This window comes from Limanda limanda, chromosome 4 (genome assembly GCF_963576545.1).
Source record: "Limanda limanda chromosome 4, fLimLim1.1, whole genome shotgun sequence".
Classification (NCBI taxonomy): Eukaryota; Metazoa; Chordata; class Actinopteri; order Pleuronectiformes; family Pleuronectidae; genus Limanda; species Limanda limanda.
The window spans coordinates 17585928-17610041 of NC_083639.1; the positions used below are offsets into that span (position 1 = coordinate 17585928).

Below are 24114 nucleotides of genomic sequence, written 5' to 3' on the forward strand. Positions count from 1 at the left end.
TGTCTCAGGGAGCTCAGATTGCAGGCTTTATTTCAGGCAGAGCAGGAATGTCCTGCTCACTATTCTGGTACTGACTGACAGACCGACAGAGACTACATCCATACGACTGCGTAAAAACCAGCGTACTCAAATGAAAAATATCTCTATCCACACAGCGTTTTTGGCTGTATATCAGTTTTAAACCTCGTCCAAACTGACATGCCTGCAAATGCATATGACATTACCACCCACGTACACTGGGCATGTGCGTGCCGGCATAAACAGGAAGGCATGCGCATCCTGCTCTAGTCCCGCTGGACACAGGAAGTGGCGTAGATTGCTCGAACAATATCTCATCTTCTTCGCATGTAAACAGTTGTATCATAGTAAAATATCTAATTGAATTGTGATTGTGAAATGTGATAAGTCATGTGATGATGAATCTGCAAACGTTACATCACGACCGAAAACAGTCCATCAATCAGCAAGTGGTTGTGAGTCTCCTCGCATCCTTTTCAAACGTCTGTTTCTGCTTGTGTATACGCTGCCCCAAATGGTGCATTTCTGAAACACAAACTAAAATATTTGATTGTTCAAATGTCAGAAATTGTAGTTTTGTTAGCAATCTTACTTCGTTTTCTGATCAACCTCACATCTGTAAGAGAGGAACATACATTAATTAATTTATCTAGCTGTCTCATTGGTTACAAACTATGTCACAGGGTCACTCTCCTAGAGAAAACAAAAATCAGGGGAAAGAACCTATATTACTGACTTTGCTACCTTTTATTTACAAGAGTGAGTTAGTAGGTTATTTAGAGTGTGTGAATATATATATATATATTTGTAAATAATGCTACCATTGATGTTTTGTAGCACTTGGTTGATATGGGTGTGGCAGTGGCTGCAATGTAGGTCTCTAATTTAGAAGATATGAGGAAGTAAACCCTCGTAGTCAAAGGTTTAACACTGACTCTGACATTAGCTGCCTTATGATTTGATTGAAGGTCTAGAGTTGCTGTGTATATAATATTCTGAAAATATGTAAACATGTTGAATTTGGCAACCTATTCAGGGTTGTTGACATGACACAGAGCTTACTGTCATGTGCAAAAAACAACATTAATGTAACTGTGTTGGTTTCAGTTTGGTTGGTATCAATCTTTAAGGGTTTATTTTAGCAAGTTCATGGCCCCTGCACCAGCGTAAGGTCTGACAATCCTCCAGGTACCTAACAGCAGGGCTCTGACAGTGCTCCTCCTGCTCCTCCTCTCACAAAGAAAAAGCAAAACTAACGACTTCACGTTTGGATGTGTCATCCTGGAGGAGCTGGACTACCTGTGCAACCTGATTGGGCTGCACAGGTAGCGCCTCATGATACCAGTGGTGACAAGGACACAAGCAGAACACAAAACCAGAGGAGAAATTTCTTTGAGTAGTGTTTATTAGTAGAAAAAAACTGCAAGGACCCTGCTTACTCTGGGGGCTAACCCTCAGTAGAAATGTATTGTTTTATGCAGTTTTAGTTTAGCTTTAATATCTTGATTTATTTTGAAATCCAGTGTTTTCTTATGGGCAATCCACTGAAACGGGGAACTGGATTTATTTCGGGTCCAAATATATAGTTTAAAGTAATAACATGGTCTAAATTGTCAAAATCATAGCACACCAGTATCTGTTTTTCCTGAATGATCCCCGGGACTGTTTAGCTCAGCGGACTGTCGCCCGCCTCTCTCTTCCCCTCCCCCTCACTTGTTCCCCTTCCTCCTCCTCGTCCTCTTTATTCGGCTCAATCTGTCTTGACTCCTCCTCCACCTCCTGTGGTCTGTATTCATACAAGTCACGCTTACATCTCTTGGTCTGAATTACATTTCATTCCCAGAAGTTACACTTGCATGTTTGCACTGGTCCCTGTCAGTAAGCGAGGAAGTAAATGACTGGAATGAACAGGAATCCTCGCAATTGAGCCTTCTTAAAAATAATTCAAAACTGAGGGAAAATATTGCTCCAAAATATTCACATGTTGCCTTTTCCACTGTAATTCTTGATAGGTTGTTTTGGTGGGAAAATTCGACTTCAGATTATCAAACTGCATTGGGTCAGTTGCAGTTCTCTTTCTCTGTGTTAAATTATTCAGCTGCAGCATTAGCTCAGTAGCAGCCTGTGTTAAGGACTGATGTGATCAGTGGTCTGTGTTGGAGGATCTCTTGCTCACTCCCTCCCTCCCTCACTCCCTCCCTCCCTCCCTCTCTCTCTCTCTCAAACACAGACACACACACACTGTTGGCCGAATAGTATCAGGCTTTTAGCTGCTGTCGACATGAGGCTGTGATTATCATATCTAGGCATATTGAGGCTAACCCGAATGTAGGCAGTATGTAAAATTATTATTTATTTTACAGGAGTTGAAACATTTTTTAAAAATCCTATCTTTTTTTTTTTTTATGAAATATGTAATTTGTTTATTGGTGTGTCCATAGAGAACAGCAGCAGTTCAAAACAGAATTTAAACGTCCCACATTATTGGTTAACATAAAATTAAGAATTGTAATTGGAGCTGTGTGATTATTATTATTAGATTTGATATGGGGAAGAACATCTGGTGTGAAAGGTCACTGGTTTTGGAGCAGTTTGTACCTGAACACTAAAGGTCATCACAGTGTGAGGGTAATGAGAGGTCCCTTAATATCAAAATGAGGCGTGGAAAATCCTGCGGAGATTCCCTGTTTTTGTTTACAGCACTTTGACACCGGCAGCGGCTCTTTTCACCACAAACTCTCTTGACATCTTTGGTTATATAATTTTTTCACTTTAATGTCTCTCTCCGGACTTTCTGCGGACTCAATACTAGGGACCAGACGGAGAAAGCCTGCAGAAACACAGGAGACTCTCTCTTGGACATTTGCATTCATTCACCTCCTCTGGAGAAACTGTGGAGGATCTCTGGACTTCAGTGCATTTCTGAAACTTCTTAGTTAATTGTTCCAGTGGTTTGACCAGTCAGATGTGATCCATTATCCATTCAGACCTGGTTTAATATCTGTTCTGAGTGATCTGATCACAAGTGGAAAATGTGAAATGCATCAGTGAACACACACAAATCTGTTTTCAGAGCCTCCTGCTATACCTGCACATATGTGGTGGTCTTGGATGCATGAGGCCACTTCCTTTACGTTGCATGAATCTAAATATGTCCTGTGCCACTTACGAAGGACCGACAATCCCCTGACGTCTTCTCACCCGCTACAGTTTAATGATGAACTAAAAGTATTTTTATACTTCTCATAGTTTCCCACACACTAAATTATTTTTAGTGATCGTCACAACATTTACACTGACCGTCAACAGTTGATTTTCAATTTATTTGCAAGGGGTTAAAACTGTATTCCATAGTACAGCAGAGGGTAAGCAATGATGTTTCTCACTGCCTCTTCTCGTACCCAACTATTCTGCAAAAGGCATCCCCTGAACATTTTTCAGGGCCAGCATCATTTCCAGAAGTCTCAGTTTAAGAGCGCAATAATTGTGAAGCAGTATGGATGCCAAGTGTACAAAAGTGGTGCATTTTAATTCTAATATGTATTATTGGAGATGTAGCCTACACTTTGGAAGGCCTGAGTTGTTTAAAATTAGAAAAAAGACCTCTAACAACAACATTAAATGTTATAAGATTATAAATTCAGTTAGTTATTAAAACTACAATGATTACAGTTAGTTTCCATCTTTAATTTAAATGGTCAAAACGTGCAGCCTCAAAAGTGTGTTATGATTGACAACTTTAACTTACTTTGTCGAGGAACAGCAGCAGCAGCCCCCCTGTCCCCTTACTATTGTCACCCAGCTGGACATATAATATGTAAATGGGTTGGATGAGTAGCCACATTTCCAGGAAAGGGAAGTGGTGACGCAGTGGAACGGGCTGAGGGGAGGACGCAAACAGGATGCTATGTGCTTCCTGTGCAATTTTAGAAATGATTTTTTCCCATGAATTTCTGTGAAAGCCAAACATGAATACTTCCTGATGAGAAAATTAATTTAATAGTGTCAGTATCAAGTCATGTTGAGACATTGCTAGAGTTCAACAGTTCATGAACTTTTTTTTTTTACCTTTCTGTTTCAGGTGATGTTAAGACATTGAAGAGACACGAGACCCTGAATGGAGCTTGACTGGGGCTTGTACTGGCCGAGGTGAGCATGTGCTGCCAGTAGCAACACACACACATGCACACACTATAGGCCAACAATGAATACAGACCAACTAACCAGACATTTTTAGGTGTGAGATTTGAAATTTCTCACATTGGCAGCTGCTGTTTGTGAGCCTGATGGTTTGTGAACCTCATTTGGTCTCTCAGCAAGTTTCACCTTTCAAATGAAGCTGATTCAGTCTGGTGGCATACTGCCAGGCCTGTTGAGACTCATCTGTGGTTTTTGTCAGGCCGCTGCTCGAGAGGTGTGTCTCGGATTGGCAGGTCTCAGATCGCCTTCACGTTAAACTTTGATACGTGCAGAATCACAATAACTGAACTACTAAAGCTATTAAGACCATAAAACACACAGCAAATTGTGCCTTGAGATCATACAGTTGTTGTTTTGTTACAATTATTTGTAATGATTGAACTCAGAGGGCATTTCGTTACAGTGCTGAAACCTGTTTACATCTACATCTAGTTTTTAGCATTACCTCTCCATACCTAGAGTAGAAAGCATACTACTCTGCTGTGCACTCCCTGCTCTCTGAAAGACTCCCCACAGCCCCCAGCTCTGCTGTTTGTCCTTTTCAGGATGTGAAGCTGACTGAGGGCTGATGTCATTTTTCTCCACTGCTGTAGAGGTGAGCCTTAGGACAGAAACCAGGAAGGAAGGAAGAAGGAGAGACGGGGGTGGGCGCACTGGCCAGAGGAGTCACAGCCAGAGTGGGACAGGTAGATTTAGAGAGGGGTGCTGAAAGGTAGACAGGCATGAAGCATGAGAAGCAGATTTATGGCACAGAGTGAGTGTCTGGGACTTGGTGCTTTTCTAGTAGTAGTGATGATGGTGAGCGACTGGACTGCATGTCCTAGCCTGCTGTTGTGGAGCAGGAGTTGCATAATGGTTCTCATCCGTTCTACTGTTTTCCACTCTGGAATGAGCTTACTTTGTGTTTAAGTGCGCTCGCATGTGCACACACAAATTCCAGGACAGACTTGTAGTAGAACAGTCGAAAAACCGCACACAACAGCTTTGTGTGAGTTTCTGGGTGGGAATAGGAAAGAGCTTTGACCTTAGAGGCTTGGCTGCAGAGGTTTCCTCTATCATGAACTTTGCGGGGGTCAGACAAGGGGCAATGCCAGAGCAAGAAAACAAGGGCAGGGTCCCCGGCCCAGTACTGCTACACCTAGCGAGGGAGGGAGAGGAGGGAGGGGTTGTCTGAGGATGATATTGGGGGGGAACGGCAGTTAAAACCTACTGGAAGAAAGACCAGATGTAGGCTTGTAGAGAGAATACAGAAAAGGGATAATTCTTACTTGTTCCTGGACTATGTTGTGCAGCCTCACCTGGATTGTTTCTAGGCTACACAAGCCTGAGCAGTGTGTAAGTTGTGCACATGCAGTCCCAGGCACATAGACAAAGAGGCGGGCTGGTGAATATCTGCCTTCCTGAGACAGTAGCTACTCGCACCGATCTCTCTTACAGGCTGTGCTGCGGCATGTCTGAGCATGTTGTGTTCAGGAAAGTGTTTGTATACGCAGTGTGTGTGTAGTGGCTGCTGGCAGAGTGGTATCATTCTAGCGGGCAGGCTGGCTGAACGCAGGATGACCCATTTCCCCTGAGGTTCCAAATCACTGCATCATCATCAGTCGCTCCTCACAGTCGAACAGATGAGATTTCACTTCCATCAAGCACCAAGAAGGAACCAAGGCTGCTTTACTTACAGGACAGTCTGCACCCATAACTCTGTAGGAATCTACAATCTCCTCTCTCACTTCATTTATAACCTCAATAACTCTGAGATTTAGTTTTTTCCCCATAACTTGTCTTTAAGCTTTCAAGGTCTGTCTTTATTTTGAGTCATTTCGGAGGGAACTTATCAAAAACTAACAGCTAAGTGCACTTAAGAATCCACACTTAGCCTTTCATTAGATTGTACCACACATGTAAAAGTGAACAAACATGTAAACACACTCTCAGTTAATTTCTTGTGATCATATTGCTCTGCCTACATGTGTATATGTATCTGTGTGTGTGCTTTCAGGTGCTGATATGTGATGAGGATGAGTGGCGTTGGAGACAACTCGTTGGAGCCGCTGTGCTCCGACCGCAAACGTAAACTGTCCACATGTGACACACCAGGTTTAGGGTAAGTGCCGAACATTCTATCAAGCATTGTACATTTCTCGTTTCCACTGCGGATCCTCCTGCTTATCGTGTGAATGGCAGCGAAAGCATCGGGTCACTTCCTTCCTCCTGGCCTCGCGTCCTGGTTCAAACGTGTGTCTGCCGCTTGTAAACTAACTGAAGCATCAGAGACCCGGACTGTATAGCCTTGCATATGGCCGGGGCATAGAGAGGTGAGGTTGCCATGGCAACATGTCTAATCCCCTTGCTGCCCCGGCAGGTGTGACAAGCGTCGGAGGGAACAGGAGAGCAAGTACATCGAGGAGCTGGCTGAGCTCATCTCTGCCAACCTCTCCAACATCGACAGCTTCAACGTCAAGCCTGACAAATGTGCCATCCTCAAGGAGACCGTGAGGCAGATCCGACAAATCAAAGAGCAAGGTACCACCACCGTCAAAATCACACACACTCCTGGTCATGAGCAAAGCATCATATGAAAAGTCAGAATTTGCCCATGATTTGACTTAATTTTAACTACGAATATAGGTTTTCCTTTTTTGTGTTTGTTGAGTTAACAGTGAGTAAAGTCCGGTTGAAAAGGGTCAGGGACCCTGCTGCAGGACAGATGATGCCACTGAAGTGGTCTGTTTGGTTCATTGCCAGGCTTCTTCAGACCACCAGCCTGTTCGGCTTTTTGTGTCACTGGGGGTAAACGAACACCAGTAATTGAGACCAATCTTTGGTGGTCATGGCTCAAGGCTGTCAGTTACAGTGTTTATCTGTTGGTGGCAAATCCTGCATCTCTTTGGGAGACTAAGGACACTCGTGACTCAGAAAGCAGACCTCTGCGGTTTTCTAATTATTTTGCAGATTTGAGCTGATTATATGAGTAAAGGAGGATATTTCTTGCTGTTCGGTTTAGATTAAATCTGTGAGGTTAAGTGGCTAAGGAAGAGAGAGAGAGCAATCATACTGGAATCTACCCAGAGGGTCACAGCTGGCTACTGCTGGCCCCAGCGTTCTGCAGCCAGGTTGCCATAGTTACAGGATAGGAATTATGGAGGGCCTCTTTTTTCTTCTCTTTTATGTCATCAATATTGTCCATTAAACACACCTTTTCCTGTCTCCTGTTTATTCATCTTTGCTTTTTCATCAGTTTAATCTGTGTCTCTGTCTTTCATTTCAGTCCTTTCTTTCCCTCCTCTGCGTAACTAGTTCAGTTTGAAATGGAATGAAATCCATTCAATGCCATATTATTTGTCGTCTTTCTTCGTGCCTTGTGCCACAGATGGCCCTGCTATAGAGTGAGTGGTATCTAACTAAGCATCAAACACATGCTGATTTAAAAATAGAAAGGTATGCTAACCATGCATCCATGACCCGGGCTGCCACCTGGTGGCCAGAAGAAGTACTGTTGTACACTGTATGAAGGAAGCAACTATAAATCCGAGATTTGTTGCTTTGAAAAGTAATGAAATCTATTAAATTGTGATGGGAACAACACAAGTCATCCGCACTTTTAAAAATTCTGGTCCGTAAGTTTTTTGAGAGTTCCGTGGTGAAATGTGCTTAATCTGTCCTTAGGAAAAAGTTCATGCAGTGATGACGATGTCCAGAAGGCGGATGTGTCCTCCACTGGTCAAGGGGTCATTGACAAGGACCATCTGGGGCCGCTACTCCTACAGGTCAGTTTCGGGACGATCCTTGTGGGGCAAGAGACCATTGACAATTAATATGCTGAGCAGTGCTGGCGTGTGATATGCATATAATATGTTTGTGTAAATCATATGTCTATGACTCCCTCCATTCACCTCTCCCACTTCTGTTGTCCCGCTGTCTTTAGGCCTTGGATGGCTTTCTGTTTGTGGTGAACCGAGATGGCAACATAATATTTGTGTCAGACAATGTGACCCAGTACCTGCAGTACAAGCAGGAAGAGCTGATCAATACCAGTGTGTACACCATCATCCACGATGACGACCGGGAGGAGTTTCACAAGAATCTGCCCAAGTCCAACGGTGAGACATGGGTTAATACATGTGCTGGTGCAAACACAAACAAGTCCATTCATACCTAAGTGTACGAATATAGGCACCTATTCAAAAGCACCTCTCAACTTTTATCAACATCCTTTTTTTTTTTTCATAGCACCAAATGGGGCATCATGGGGTGGAGAGGTGCCCCGGCAGAAGAGTCACACCTTCAACTGTCGCATGCTAGTGAACTTTGTTCATGGTCAGAGTCATGGGTTGTCGGATGAGAGACCTGGAGGCCAACGCTATGAGACCATGCAGTGTTTTGCCCTCACTCAGCCCCGGGCTATGATGGAGGAGGGAGAAGGTAAAAGTCATTTTTAACTGTTCTGAATGTTTTTATTTGTTTTTTCAGTTTAAAATAAATTAAGTGGAAAATACAACAGTTGATTACATGACAACATTCATTTAAAATGACTGATGAGGATATCGTCATCCAGCCTTTATACTCCGTGCCACAGAAAATGTAAACAACGTTGCGTGCCAGAGTGGGATCTTTGTCAGGTCCTTTTACAAAAGGGCCGTTCTGTGTCACGGAGCGGTGATTTTCTTTCTTCTCTTAACCAGCATTTATGCCCCAAAGGATTTGTTTACATGACCAGGGGTCTTACTGGGGTGACCCATAATGTGTAGTTGTGTCTTCTATTATGCACTGATCACTTTGTGTTAAGATGTTTCATACAACACTTTTCCATCAAGCAAAGTGCTGAATGTCAAATTTCTGCTCCAGTGTTGTTAAATGACGACTTTAAATTGTGTCGTCTCTTTCCTCAGATTTGCAGTCTTGTATGATTTGTGTGGCGCGACGCATCACAGCAGTAGAGAGAACAGAGAGGTTTAGTACTCGCCATGAACTGTCCGGTAAGTTTTAAATATGCAACAATTAATAAATACAATCATATTACTTTCCTGAAGTGTGTTCATTTTGAAAACATGATAGGACCTTTGTAAAATAGTTAGCCAGAGGCAGCAGCCCATAAATACGCCTTAAGTCAGATCTTTGTCTATTTTAAATATGCATTTGAATTCAAATTTTCAACTTAGACTATCTTTACTTGTCCTGATATGAGAGTATGATCTGCAAACTACTTTATTGTAGCCACCTTATTTGCTCAAATCAGAACCAGTGGTACTGGTAGCTGGAACTGTGATGTGCATAAATACCACTTTATTTTATAAATCACACAAAATGTAACTTCTAGCTCTTTATTGGGATATTATCCAAGTATTATTGTCCCATTTCAGTCTCTATGGATGGTTGTTTATTCACTGTGGTTCGTCTTCCTTTTAATTCCGTCCAGCTTTTATCGCATGTGGTAAACTTTGTAGCAAATGTTTCACAATAAAAGCCCTAGTAAGAAGTGATTGTTTACTGTCAAATTAAACGGGAAAGGGCTTGACATTTGAAACTACTACAAGAAAGGTTGAGTTTGTATTAACAGTGTAATACAGTAAGTTAAACAGGGCAAATGGTAACCTGATTAAAATGAACCTCCTTACTAAGATATAATATATTATACTTAGCCAACGGCTCAAAATAAAGTTAACAATAAAGGCCTGCTTCTAATAAACCCTGTTAGTTTCTTTAGTTGAGGTAAATAAAGAACTTCGATGTAACACCATGTACACTATAGATTCTTAATACACTGATTACGGAAAAAACATTGCATCTAAAGTTATTGCTTATTTCCTTTGCCACCACAAGCCATTAGTATTTTGCTTATCCAAATTCAAAATCTTCTATTGCAGGTAAACTGATTGAAATCGAACACCAGAGCTCTCTTCACACGACTATGCGCCCAGGCTGGGAGGACCTGGTGAGGCGTTGCATGCAGATGTTCCTCCAACACAGTGAGGGCCAACCGTGGTCCTACAAACGCCACTATCAAGAGGGTATGTCGTGATCTATCTCACATGTGAAACCACTGACCCAGACATAGATATGATCTATTAAAATAGAAAACAGGAAGTAAATATTGATCTTTGTTAAAAAAATCAGTACACAAGGAATTCAACAGAACACAAACCACCTCATCAAAACGTATGTCATGTTTGTGAAAGCATGGTTAGAAAGAAAGTGAACATCCCTACAAAGAGTTGGGTCCTTCAGAGTTGAGTTCTTGTTTTAATAAAAAATCCACACTTGGTGATTTTATAAGCAAATTTAAAAGATAAATCGAAAGAGGTGTACGTGACATTTGTTTATTGCAGTTACGGCTTTCAACATGTCAAGAAGTTGGTATTGTGTAGAAATTCAGCATCACAGATTGACACATGTTAAGTAAGTCTGTGCCCATTACTCTGGGAGCTCTTCTTTACCATTATCTTTTCATGTGGTTGGTGTTTATACTTTTTCCAATTGTCAGCTATTGATTGTGGGCTTGAAGTTTCTGTTTTTTCTTCTGCAGCTTTCCATAATGGCCACTCAGAGACCCCACTCTACCGCTTTTCACTCTCTGATGGCACCCCAGTCACAGCCCAGACTAGGAGTGACCTCTGCAGGAATCCCAACACCAATGAGCCACACTCTTTCTTGTCCACACACCTGCTTCAAAGGTTCAAATGCTCCAACAATTACAACTATCATGATTTTTGCCAAACTTGGGTGAATGTCTGACTGCAGTCTACTGCCGCAACTTTGCTCTGTTTTTAACTTTTGTTATTTCTCAAATTTTCTTGAAGAGAGCAAAATGGTTATCGTGGAAACCAAGGCATGAGGCCTCAAAGCATGGGTGTGAACAACCCCAACCAACAGATGAACACGGGCCCAGGAGGAGGCATGAACAGGGGCTATGGCATGGCGGACCAGGCCAACATGCCACACAGAGGAATGACTCCATATGCTGGGGGCAATCGCATAAATCAGATGAGTCCCATGCATCAGATGAACAACGTCGGTCAAATGAATTCCATGCATCCAAATAACTCGATGAACCAAATGGGGCCCATGAATCAGATGGGCCACCATGGCATGCACCAGCAGCAGCACCAACATCAACAGATGGGTCAGTTCCATGGAGGAGGAGGTGGACCTGGAGGTGGAGGGTACGGCATGGGAATGACCAGCCCCCCCCAGGGCAGTCCAGGGATTAACGGCCCCCCACACAATGTCATGGGCTCACCCAGAGTCCTAGGAAGCCCCAAGATGGCTGCTAGCCCCTTCTCTCCTGGTGGTAAGAACCAAATATTTAAAGATGATGTAGAAAAAAATGCTTCCTAGATCTAATGTTTGTAAATATTTGTTTTATTCATGAGTTGCTTACATGCCTGTTTATACTGTTGCAGGTATGAACTCTCCCATGAGCTCCAGTCATCCTGGTCACCCTGGTAACTCTGGAGGGGGAGGCACCACCTTTTCCAGCAGCTCCTTGAATGCCCTCCAAGCCATTAGTGAGGGAGTGGGCAATCCGATGCCCTCCCCACTCACCTCTCCTGCCCCTCACAAACCTGACAGCTCCCCAAGCATCAACTCCACCAACCAGTCTTCAGGTGGACCGTGTAAACCTGGCCTCCCAGCCTACTCTGACTCTAAGAGCCCAGGCAGCTCATTGGGGGCTGGATTAGAGCAGCAGTCACAGCAGCACCCACACACTCCTACCAGCGAGGGGCCTCCTGACAAGCCGGACAGCCAGGTCAGCAGAGAGATGGGTCCGACCGGTGGAGAAACCGGTCGACGGGTCCCTGACGGCAGAAGTCACAAGAAACTTCTGCAGCTCCTCACATCCCCAACAGATGAGTTGGTGCCACCTAATCACACAACAAGCTCTGGACCCACCTCCTCGCCTGAGACTAAAGATGGAACAGCAGGTGTCACCAGCCCCTCCTCTTCAACAGGAGTGTCCTCCTCTACGTGCGGAAATCATGGCGCTGTGTCCTCCTCTGGTGGCGCCGGACATTTATCGAGTCAGTCGCTGCAGGAAAAGCACAAGATCCTCCACAAGCTCCTCCAGAACGGGAACACTCCTGATGATGTGGCTCGCATCACAGCCGAGGCCACTGGGAAGAGCAGCTTGGATTCAGAGCCTGGGCCTGCTGCTCCTGCAGGAGGTAGGGGGTCCGAATCCAAACAGGAGCAGCACAGCCCTAAGAAGGAGAAGCCTCACGCGCTCCTTCACTACCTCCTCAATAAAGATGACACAAAAGAGGGTGGAGATGTCAAGCCAAAGCTGGAGGAGCTGGAGGGGAGAGGACCTCAGGGGGCAGGGGTTACCAGCTCTGATCCCCACTGCATGGAGGGAAAGGTCAAATTAGAGCCAACTGAAGAGGTAAGATTTTCCCACAAAATACAAACATATGATTTAGTTTAAATAACCCAGCTGGACATTATTCTCCAATCATTCCTGTGTCTCTTGTTTAGACGGAAACTCTGGAGACCATCCTTGGTGTCCCAAGGAACCACTCTGGCTTCTATCCTGAAGCAGACTCCAGAGTAGGGAAGGAAGTGGGAAACAAACAAGGAAATCTTCCTGACAGTTTACATGGTAAGTGAGCCGATAAAATCTAAGATATATGATCAGATGGATCACTTTGCTAATGTAGGTAGATATGTTTTTAGGTCTTGCATGAGGCATCACACCGTGGACCCTTTGAATCATCTAAGTAAATGGTTGAAGTTTTGTAACCTCACCTTGGTACCTTGTGTGTTTCAGAAGGGGAGAAAGGCCCCCTACCGCCAGGTCAGCGTAGTGTCTATCAAAGAGCCTTGTCCATGGATGCCAAGCCCATGGGTGCAGAGGGGCCAGTAGGAGGCGGGCTAGCTGTGAGAAGGAACGTCCCCTGTCCCACATTGGTCAAACAGGAGAATGTGGATGCTCCAATCCGACCTGGGGGTGTTCCTAATGGCTTTCCTGGAGGGATGGGAGTGTGTCCACCGCGGGGAAATCCAAGTAAGTTAAACATTTATTTCTTTGCATGCAAAAAACAAGCGTGTATTGACCCGGGCACCACGGAAAAGACAGCATGGAGATATTTGTTTACCCTGCACTTGCTTTCTAAATGTTAAACCCACTATCTTTGAAAGGACAGAAGCTTGTAGTTTTCAGAAAATTGCTAAGCTCATCGAGGAAACGATGTAAATGGTCTGTGTGTTGATCAGGAGGAATGGGCAGAGGTATGGGAATGCCCCAGCGCCCTCCCATGGCAGGGCCAGGGGAGTGGGGGATGCCGAGGTCTAGCGTCAGCCCTACAATTGGACCAGGACACCCGGGCATGGGTCGCTCTGTCCCAATGGGAGGTCCCATGATCAACCGCTCCAACAGTGTACCTGGAAACACCAGGTCCATGCTGCAGCAGCAGCTCATGGATATGGGTATGTCACATATCTCCGTTGCTATAACATAAGCTGTAACTAGTAAATGCTTGCTGCTTAACTTTTTTTCATTATATCCTGAAGTAAAGTAAATATCTGAATTGGATCTGCAGGTACCAGTGATGCCAGTATTGGCATGAGCCCGTTTCGTGGACATGGACCTCAGCCTCGGTCCCCCTCTTGGCCAGACTCTGCTATGGGAATGGACCGACCACAGATTAAAACAAACAGGTAAACCACTGGTTCCAATCCTCTCCCACCTCATGTTTACCACATTCAAGACTACAAGCTGGATTCAGAAGGTCTTTTATTAATGTCTGTGATCACAGTCTCCTGTTCTTGACAGAATTTAACATTCTTAACATTTGCATCTTTAGGGAGCAGTTTGCTCACCCCCTGCATGAGTTGCTGGGTCCCCTGACCAACAGCGAAGGCCCCAGTGATGAGCGAGCACTTCTGGACCAGCTAGACTCTCTGCTCAACACGGCTGATGTCAGTGCTCTGCAGGAGATAGACCGAGCCCTTGGCATCCCTGATATAGTCGGCAAGGTACTGCAATCTAGAGTACATTTCATGTTTCACAGATTTTGTTCACAGGAGATGACAAAACATTACAAGTTGTGGCAGCAAGGGCCCAAATGAACTTCAAGGCTTCAGAAATTGTATACATGTAGTCAGTGATTATTGAATATGGTTGAAAGTTTATAAGTCAGTATAAAATTAGAATATGAGTGTTAGTGAGTGCGTGTTAAGGAAAGCAGAACTGCTAAGAAGCTCAGAGAGTCCAAAATCACTAAATATATATAGATACATTTATATCTGCTTATCTGGTTTTCTGCTAATTACATGTGATTTGAATGTGGGTTCTTTATGTTGTAATAAGCACCCTAGTTTTTTGTAGCCTCTTATTTAGCAGATTTAGTACATGTGATTCTCATGTAGTTGTTTAATGTTGTGTACTGTATATGTGAGTTTTGTGTCTGTGCTCAAACCCTACCCAGCTATGTGTTCATTTTCCGTTCAGGTTTATTCTGTTTAAACAACCATTACATTTAACCCCTCTGTTCCCCAGACCCGCAGACCTGAAGGTCACCCGCAGGATCCAGGTCGCGGTCCAGGTCGAGGTCCAGGTCGGGGTCAGTGCCCACCATCGGAGCCTTTCCCAGTGCCCCCAGAGTCACCCATAGGCATGGACAAAAAAGCCATGTATGGACAGGGCTACCCTGGCACCCCAGGCCCCCCCTCCGTGGGCATGCAAGCTGGTTACGGCAGCAACACAATGCAAGGCCAGTCTCCCGCAGGCTTCAACCCTATGATGAATCAGATGGGCCAAACCGGGAGCTTCCCAGGCATGGGGGGTATGGGCAACCCCCGTGCAAACATGATGAGACCTCGCATGATGGCCACCAAGCCTCTCCGACTGCAGCTACAGCAGAGGCTGCAAGGACAGCAGGTGATGACACAGATCATATTCAGCCTAACAGTGACCCACTAGATGAATATATAGAAAATAGCTCCTAGATACCTTTCTAATAATTCTACAAATTTGTCTGTATGGGAAACGCATATCTCAAGAACAGTTCATCTTGATCAGCTTCACTGTTGACAGATGTATTGTCCCAAGTACGTGCTGAGACGAAAGTGCTGCGATTTGGACATGTTTTACAATCAATATTAATAAACTTTAAATAAAAAGGCAATCAGCCGTTCTGTAGAGTGGCAGCAGGGACTCATCAATGTAATTGACTTTGTCGATCACGACGACAGCGCATTTACAACAGTCCATTTTATAGGCATGTTTAGTATGAGCACTTCACTTGTGAAATAGAAGTAATATTTAAAATAAGACACTGGTATAATGACAATTTTTTATCCTGTGTCTCGTTGCAGTTTATGAACCAGACCCGACAAGGCATGAAGATGGAAAACGTCCCCGGAGTAAATCCTGCCATGCGTCAAGGCATGCAGCCTGGCATGCAGCCCGGCATGCAGCCCAGCATCCAACCCGGCATGCAGCCCGGCATCCAACCCGGCATGCAACCCGGCATGCAGCCCGGCATCCAACCCGGCATGCAGCCCGGCATGCAGCCCGGCATGCAGCCCGGCATGCAACCCGGCATCCAACCCGGCATCCAACCCGGAATGCAACCCGGAATGCAAAATGCAGGCATGGGTGGTCAGGTATGTAGTGAGCACTTCCTAACATCCAATTTAGTGTGCATTCACTTGTCCATTTTAATAAAGCCCAACTGCAGAATTCAGGTCAGAGTATTGATGTTTATCCTGCAGCCTGGTTCCCTCAACGCTCAGATGATGGCTCAGCGCAGCAGAGAGATGATGACCATGCAGATGAGGAGGCAGCGGATGATGATGCTGATGCAGCAGCAGCAGCAGCAGCAGCAGCAACAGCAGCAGGGGCAGGGAGCAGCAGGAGGCTTCAGCCCTCCCCCGAATGTCACTGCACCAGCAGGCATGGACCACCCAATGGGAGGACCCCCTCTAAACCAACCTGGACAGCAGGGCTTCAACTATGGAGGCAGCTATGGTGAGTTGACTTGTTAGTTTTGTCCTATTCCCCCCTGAACATTTAAGTGTCACACTCGCGTGACTCTGGTCTGTACTTGCAGGGATGAACCAGCAGGGGGATCCATCTTTCATGGCTCCAGGTAGCAGGTCACCAGGAAACTTGATGCAAGGACGAATGGGGGGGCCTCCTCAGAACACCGTGACACCAGGGATGCAAGGAAACCCACAGGGAGGGCCCATGTACGCATCTGGTGACATGAAGGGCTGGCCACAGGGAGGCATGCCTCGGAACAAGTATGTAACAGCAAACCTCTTCCAGCAATACGGTTCTTCATTTCTGTAGAATACTCAAAAGAGGGGCTCAGTAGATTGTTTCTGGTCCTGGTAGCCTTCAATTAACCATTTTAAATGATTGGCTGGTGTACCTATCTGTCACAGCAGCACAAAGCAGAGATGATAACCAGAAGTAGTTGTTGTTTTTTGTCAAAGTGTAGACTTGCTAACTTTTCCAGGATTACCAACCCAAGCTTTAAAAGGGTATTTGTTTCTGCTCTTCCAGCTCATACTCACAGCAACAATACCCCCAGCAAAGCAACCAGGGCCAGTTTGGACCCATGATGATGAACAACTCCATGGCTGGACCGGGGCAGGTCAGCGGGGCCGGGGCAGGACAGTTGGGCCAGATTCAAGGTCAGATGCAGGGCCAGATCCCGGGCCAGATCCCGGGCCAGATCCCGGGCCAGATGCAGGGCCAGATGCAGGGCCAGATGCAGGGCCAGATGCAGGGCCAGATGCAGGGCCAGATGCAGGGCCAGATGCAGGGCCAGATGCCAGGCCAGATGCCAGGCCAGATGCAGGGCCAGATGCAGGGCCAGATGCAGGGCCAGATGCAGGGCCAGATGCAGGGCCAGATGCAAGGACACATGGGCATGAACTCCATGGGAATGGGTAGAATGCCAATGGGACCTGATCAGGTTAGTAATGCTTTTACGAATGGAAAATATGTCGTGTTTACAACAGTGTTTACAACCCATTACATCTCTCACTGTTTTTGCACTGTTTCTGTAGAAGTATTGCTGAGGACCTGTGGATGGCAGCAGAAACCGGAGCCTTTCACCTGTAGCAAAGTGGCCCGGGCCACGAGAAGAGCTGGGCCTACACACAGACACACACACACACACACACACACACACACACACACACACACACACACACACACACACACACACACACACACACACAGCAGGAGCTCCCCTCCATAAAATGTAACGCAGGAGACTCAACACAACGCAGTGTTCATCCTGAAGGAAGTGGGCTACGAGGACAAGCCTGCATCAGGTTTCATCGCCAACTGAAGCCTCACAACCCTATTTAGGTTATGCACACGCACACACACTAAATATCTGTTGCTGTGTGTGTGTGTGTGTGTGTATACGCATGAATGAGCTGCAGCTGTCGGGCAGTATTTAGCGTCACAGTCAGGCTGCAAAGAGGGACTACGGTACAACTGATTGTGGCCGCACTTTACCTGGAGGCTTCTGTGTGGAACAACGATCGATGCAATATTTCTTCATCATTAAAGCCTTACTAGAGATTCAATGCCTTCACAACAATGGGTTTCTTCTCGGTTGTTTCTTTCTTATCCTTTGGATGCGCCTCATTCTTTAAGACGTTGGAAGCTCTAAGCACAGTTTGACTATGTTATGCAGATTGGAGCAATAACTCTCACCTCTATGCTTTAGACTGTATCTGAGCACCATCACCCCTCCTATGAGCAAACAAATGGTACTGCAGTATTAGATGTCTCAAATGTCCTCTGTGAACATGAATTGTAAATAATCTACAAAATATATCAAACATGTTTTTTAAAGGCCCATTATTGCACAGAGTATGACACCTGGTTGTATTTTTGTGTCCCATATGCCAATCCGGATTTGGTTCATTAGCTTTTTTTTTTTTGCGGAGGCAAATATTGCAGGTGTGTTTGGGTTTTCCTTCCCTTGTTTGTCTTTATCTGGATGCTGTATTTTTAAATTTTCTGAAAAGTCATTTCATGTTTTAGTCGAGGCACTTTTTAATTGTGATGAGGAGCTGATGAGTTGAGGCTTCCAGCTTTCAGCTGTCAGAGGTCTTTATTGGAAGGGGGAGGAAATTAATTCTGTCAGGACTGTCCATCAAATTATTTGTTTGTGTGAGTGTGTGTGTATGCGGGTGTGAATTCTACATGTTAAGAGGACCCGACTCTGTTGACACAGTCACATGACGGTGGCTTTTCTTCCTTATAGGGACAAAAAGAAATACCCACATAATGAGGTAGGCTCGGGGAAGTTAGGTTTGGGGTTAGTGTTAGGCAATAAGTAGTTAGAGTTAAGGTTAGTGTAAGTCTCCAGGATTTAATTATAAGTCAAATGTTATCTGCCCTTCAAGACATGAAGTTGTGTGTGTGTGTTGCGTGTATGTGTGTGTTGCGTGCGTGTGTGTGTGTTGCGTGCGTTGCAGTGAAGCAGGAACACACAGCTCTACAACAGACCTCTGGTCCTCCTCCCTCCCTCCCACCAGCTCTGCGTCTGTGTCCAGTGTATTTTATTAGCAGCCTCTTCTTTTGACTGTTATTCTCAGCTCGCTGAATCTACCTTCTCAACATGCGCAATCCAAAGATATTTTTCCACATCCCTGTATAGTTTCTGAGGTTTCTGGTGTACATTTTGTTATCATACGTGTCATGTTATTCTGATGGTAAATGGGTACATATCATGGATCTGTAATCACATATGACGGTTGTGTACTGCAAGCGTATGGGCTGTCGGTGCAGTGCAAAGAGGACCAGACGGTCCCAGCCCCACAGCAGAAGGTTTCTACATCCAGAGAGAGGAAAAGAGAAAGCATGTTTTGCTGTGAAAGAGAAATATTAATGGAATGAATTCAACTTAAAGACATATCAATATCTCCTATTTTTTGGGAAACAACTTCATTTTATGTGCATATTTTGTTACTTCAGGAAAAATGAACTTTGTAGAGTTTTGATGGAGTACAAAAAAGAGGTGAGCGACCCTTTGGTTTGTTTCTGTTTTTCTTTGTGTGGAGGTAAGATAAGCTGTCATTTTACAGGATGTATATTACAGAATTTTTTTTTCTTTTTGATGTTGATATTGATGTAAATACAAATTTCTATTTAAACACTCTTGACTCTGGTTCTCTTATTGCGCACTGATTCTGATTCCGAACAGTGATGCATACAATTCACTCCATTCTCAGTCTGGTAACTGCATAGTGAAGGTGTATTGCACTGACATTATCATCAGTTTGATCAAACGAATCAGGATGAGGGCTGCGGCTTATCAGGTTATTGGATGAAATGAAGAAATAATAAGTTCCATCTTTAGATTTAATTAACTTCCTTTAGAAGAAAACTATTGCCCTCGACTTTCAGTTTTTTTAAATATTCAGGTTATTTTCACAGCCAATTTGCTAAGCTCCAAACAAATTTACACTGAACAGTGGTAGAACATTTCTAATTCTTAGGTACTAGTGGGTGACAGTGGCGATCCAACAGTATACAAAATACCTTGTACTTTATATAAGGGAACAGAGATGCTTAACTTCACAGTGTAAAAATACAGTTGTCCTGTATTCACAGTCCAATGCAAATAGAGGTACAGATGTCCAATTAGCAGAATGTACTAAAATCATCACATCAAACAATCATAAATTACTATCCATCACATTAGATACGTTACATTACAATACTGATCATCATCTGCAGCATTTCACTGTTGTTGCTGTTAGAGGTGGAACTAGTTCGGTAGCTCCATCTAGTGGTTAACAAAGATAAACTAATATTACTTAGTATTACAACTGAAAAGCAGGTTATGTTTTCACCCTGGTCTGTCAGTCAGGTTAAAAGATCTCACACAAACAACTGGACTGATTTTAACCTTTTCACAGTTTGACATGGAAATAATTGTAGATATAGATGAAAAACAAGTGAACTGATATCTATGAGTGACAGTTAAATTCTGTGACTAGATAGATTTTATTCCTGATTTTGTAAATAAAAGTAACATAGTTGTTTTACAGTGCAGTACAAGTGTAATGTGGACACACTTAATTAAACAAAGTACAAGTAAATAGAATAGTACTTAAATACAAAGGTGCGGAAAGAATTTCGAACTAGATGACCATAATCTGGGTTTATTGTCAAGTAGGTTTAAACATAGATGAAATTTGGTGTTGGTGCATAAACCATGAATATAAAAATAAGGAAATACAAGCATAAATATAAAAAATATACAAAATATAAAGCTTTTATAATAGTTTGTGAACTTTATAAACACAAAAAATGTACAATATAGACCATTGATAACTACAATTTAATTTTATACAGAATATGTATGAATATTCAAATATTTACAATAAATATTGATGGTGTTTTGTCGTCCTTATCACTTTATAATATAAACTCTAATGTATTATCACTTTTGCCAGGAGGGGGCGCTGTTGTCCACTATCCTCTCCAACATATCTTCTGATTTACCCAGTCGATGACACTGAGGCTGCAATTCCAATCAAAGTCACAGGAGGGCGCTCAGCACCAGGGAAGGGAGTTCGCTTCATGTTTACTCACCGAGGGATGAAAATAGTAACAACAATTTGAAGTGAGGTGAATATAAAAAAAACACTGCGTGGGTTTAATTGTGATACTGTGATAAAAACAAAGTGTAGTAATGGAACACACACACACACACACACACACACACACACACACACACACACACACACACAAGCACACACACAAGCACACACACATTAAGGAGACCACAGCAGCCTGGCCTTCATTTTATCCACAGCTCCACCAGATTACGTAAGAGATGTGTGTATCGGCCAATGTAGATAATTACATGTGATTAAGAATTCAGAGAACTATTATGATTTAACAGTGTGAAGGAAAAACAATGAGGAGTGTCTGGATGTGTGTGTGTGTGTGTGTGTGTTAACAGTCTTATTCCACATAACTTATTAAACTGAATCAGTGGACCTTTCTCTAAAAAAGAACAAAGATGGAGTGTATATATATGTTTATATATATATGTATGTTTATATATATGTGTGTTTATATATTTATATATATTTGAATGGCAACTTATAGCATAGAAGTGCAGTGTGGGAATCTGCAGCAGAGAGCAGCTCCCTCTCCTCCCTCCCTCCCTCCCTCTCTCTCTCTGTCTCTCTCTCTGTTTCTTGGCGTGGCTCCCGGCCCATCTGCGGCCTGGCCCGTGGATTACTGTTTGTTAATGTTTCAATCAGCTGTGTGTTGAGGAATGTGGAGCTATTTAACCTGAACTTCCCCAGGTGTGCCGAGGCGCCGCTCAGTCTGGGCCCCGCCGCCCTCCCCTGCCCTTGGCACAAAGCTATCACACAAACACAATCACACACTGGCCACGCCGGGGCTGCAGCTGTGCGCATCGCACCGCAGGGAAATGGGAAAAACATTGCACCAGGGAGACAGAATAAATCTTTGAGCGGATCGCCTCCGCCAAAGCAATTTAACCCCCGCAGCGCCGGCGCGGAGGCGGAATAACGCGCAGATTTACGCGCTTACATATTGGAACAGCGCGTTTAAATGGATGTTTAATGGACGGGAAACCAACTTTTATCTGATTGATTTCTTTTTTTTCATTCGCTTCCCAATAAACCACCTTTCATCACTTCATTATGTGTCAGTGAGTCTGCCTGAAACAAGCAGAATGTGAAACCCTCTTGTACTTTTAAACAGTTTTTGTCATGATCTTGTAACCTGACTATTTAAAGGGAGACTTCCTCTTGTAATGTGATACGTTAATGGCCCATAGAGAAGCAAATGACCACTTTAACTGGCCATGAGCCTGTTTGACCACCAGCTCTGGTTCGCTGGTGGCTGAGTGACTCAGGGCTTTCTTCTAGGTGTGACACTGTTTTTATAGTGAGAACCACCTCACACTCTCTCAGCTACAAGAAAAGCTTTTCAGATGAATGTGAGCCTATGACTACGATTTATCACAATGGTAATAAGGTCAGAACAGCCCATAATAACCACCCAAGTACCCCCCCACCCCCTCCCCAGGTATATAATGTGACCCACTCTCCCACAAACACCATGACACAGAGGATTTCTTGTTGAAAAATAATTGTCTTGTTTTAATAAAAAAACAGCAATAAGGTACATTGTAAGAAAACAATATCTTCACATAACGAGGCATTGTAATATACAATACAGTTTGTCGCTCAGTAATCTGAGAAATTTATCTTTTTCAAATTTTTTACAAAATGCTGAATTCTCTACATGATTTTATACAAAGATACAAAGAGCGTAACAGAAACATTAGCTTTCTTTAGAAACAATAAAACTCTACAAGCAACAAGCGAGGCAGTGGCTGCCCTCGGCTTGTCTTGGTCCCCCGGGGCTAACCCAGTCTATTCCTGGACTCTAGCAGGTCCCCTCTCTTTTCTCTGGACCCTCGGATGAATCGAGAGCCGCGAGTGGCAGAGAATCCTCGCCAACCGGAGGATGTCCACACATTGTATTTTTTGTTCTAGCTTCTTGGGAGTCAGACACGTCCCTACACAGTTCAAGGATTTCTGTCGATGTGAAACGGAGAAGTCACATCAGGTTTAGCCTTGTTCATTCTTGGCGGTGACCGCGGTGGAGTCACGATGCTCCACGAAGCTCTTAGCGGCACATGATCCTGTCGTCTGAGCATCCATTCTGCGGGGAGACAAGAGGAGGAGTAGGGTTAGATGATTTGCTCTGAGGGGGGAACACAGCAGTCACAAGGAAACCGGTGCGTAAAAGGAGCTTTTACGCATGGCACTGGTAACTTTTACGCACGGCACTGGTAACTTTTACGCACTAGTTGTGACGTTCCAAATATAAGCCACAGGGCTGCGTGCACATCAGTGGAAACAACATGTGATCTGAGGCATATAGAGCAGAATGTTAGGAGAGATATTTACCTCAGCTGCGATGCTAGCGAGCTCTGCGTTCAGCGTGGTCAGCGGGTTGCGGGCGATGCCCTGGCGGCTCTTCTCCGGCTCGTCGAGCTCCACCTGCAGGTCCCAGATGTAGTCGATGACGTGCTGCAGGATCTCCACCTTGCTCGCCTTCTTGTTCGTGGGCAGCGTGGGCACCAGCTCCTTCAGCTTGCTGTAGCAGTTGTTCATGTCCTGCAGGAAGACGCTCATCTGCTCGTCCAGCAGCGGGATCTTGCACTTGGCGATGGTCAAGCTCTGCTCGGACAGGCAGCGCACCATGTCCTCTCCGCCGACCTTGCTCTTCAGGGCGCAGGTAGATCCGACAACCTTCATCTTGATGCGAGTAAGTTTCCAAGGAATGCGTAAAGGAAGTAAAGGAGATGTTGGGAGAGAGTTGAGTGACCAGGCTTCTCCTCCTCTTGGAAATGTGAGCAAGGGAATGTTGACAGTTAGCAACATCCACATGGGCAAACCTCCTCCTGTATATACCAGAGCAGGAGCCGGGGGGGCGGGGACGAGTCCTCCTGTTTGAAGGCAGCGGGCCAATCAGAGGGCTCCCTTTGTGTTGGCGGGTGGGTCCACGGCCGCGCTGTCACCCAATGGCCGCTCTCGCCTGGTTATCGGGATTTACAATCTGTTTGAGGGATGGCGTTACAAATGGAAACAAATGTGTGTCTTTTATGGGTAATATGTGGGAATCCAGCTGTCCGTGGCTTGGGGACTCTGCAGGTGTGGACGGCCTGGGGACACTCCCGGGTGGTGAATGGCTGCCCGGGTCTGTGAGAATGTGTGTGTGTGTGTGTGTGGGATGGGACGCGGCTGAATGGGATGAATGGTTAATGATAATGAGGCGGCCACGGTGCCCTAGATTGAGCCTCTTCACAATGGTCGCTGGCGCTGCAGATGTGCATGAGGACAAGTACAGTGAAAACAAAGTGGAGA

At 44.6% G+C, this 24114-nt stretch overlaps 2 protein-coding genes across 2 annotated transcripts in view; one reads left to right on the plus strand and one right to left on the minus strand.

The window, feature by feature from the left end:
* The window catches only part of LOC133000722 (nuclear receptor coactivator 3-like), a 29475-nt gene extending 12126 nt beyond the window's left edge, over positions 1-17349 (plus strand). The window contains exons 2-23 of the mRNA XM_061070695.1: positions 4100-4167; positions 6215-6319; positions 6578-6738; positions 7882-7982; positions 8141-8315; positions 8446-8637; positions 9105-9191; positions 10080-10223; positions 10739-10886; positions 11013-11503; positions 11616-12595; positions 12688-12811; positions 12980-13216; positions 13426-13638; positions 13752-13869; positions 14016-14187; positions 14711-15091; positions 15529-15819; positions 15928-16183; positions 16266-16458; positions 16724-17138; positions 17233-17349. Of these exons, the coding sequence (XP_060926678.1) occupies positions 6228-6319; positions 6578-6738; positions 7882-7982; positions 8141-8315; positions 8446-8637; positions 9105-9191; positions 10080-10223; positions 10739-10886; positions 11013-11503; positions 11616-12595; positions 12688-12811; positions 12980-13216; positions 13426-13638; positions 13752-13869; positions 14016-14187; positions 14711-15091; positions 15529-15819; positions 15928-16183; positions 16266-16458; positions 16724-17138; positions 17233-17244 (4983 nt within the window). The 5' untranslated portion in view covers positions 4100-4167; positions 6215-6227 and the 3' untranslated portion in view covers positions 17245-17349. The remainder of the gene's footprint in view (positions 1-4099; positions 4168-6214; positions 6320-6577; positions 6739-7881; positions 7983-8140; positions 8316-8445; positions 8638-9104; positions 9192-10079; positions 10224-10738; positions 10887-11012; positions 11504-11615; positions 12596-12687; positions 12812-12979; positions 13217-13425; positions 13639-13751; positions 13870-14015; positions 14188-14710; positions 15092-15528; positions 15820-15927; positions 16184-16265; positions 16459-16723; positions 17139-17232) is intronic.
* A 4961-nt stretch (positions 17350-22310) lies between these two features.
* id1 (inhibitor of DNA binding 1, HLH protein) lies at positions 22311-23645 on the minus strand. The gene is made up of 2 exons (XM_061070696.1): positions 23155-23645; positions 22311-22906 (listed from the first exon to the last, which is right to left on the minus strand). The coding sequence occupies exons 1-2, from the start codon at positions 23635-23637 to the stop codon at positions 22871-22873; spliced, it is 519 nt and encodes a 172-aa protein (XP_060926679.1). The 5' UTR covers positions 23638-23645; the 3' UTR covers positions 22311-22870.
* Positions 23646-24114: the final 469 nt, after the last annotated feature.

Excerpts from the sequence above, each read along its gene's own strand:
- id1 (XM_061070696.1), bottom strand. The coding sequence starts at position 23,637 with ATGTGGATGTTGCTAACTGTCAACATTCCCTTGCTCACATTTCCAAGA. Across the intron at positions 22,907-23,154 it reads TCGCTAGCATCGCAGCTGAG|AATGGATGCTCAGACGACAG; the intron begins GTAAATATCTCT and ends GTCTCCCCGCAG.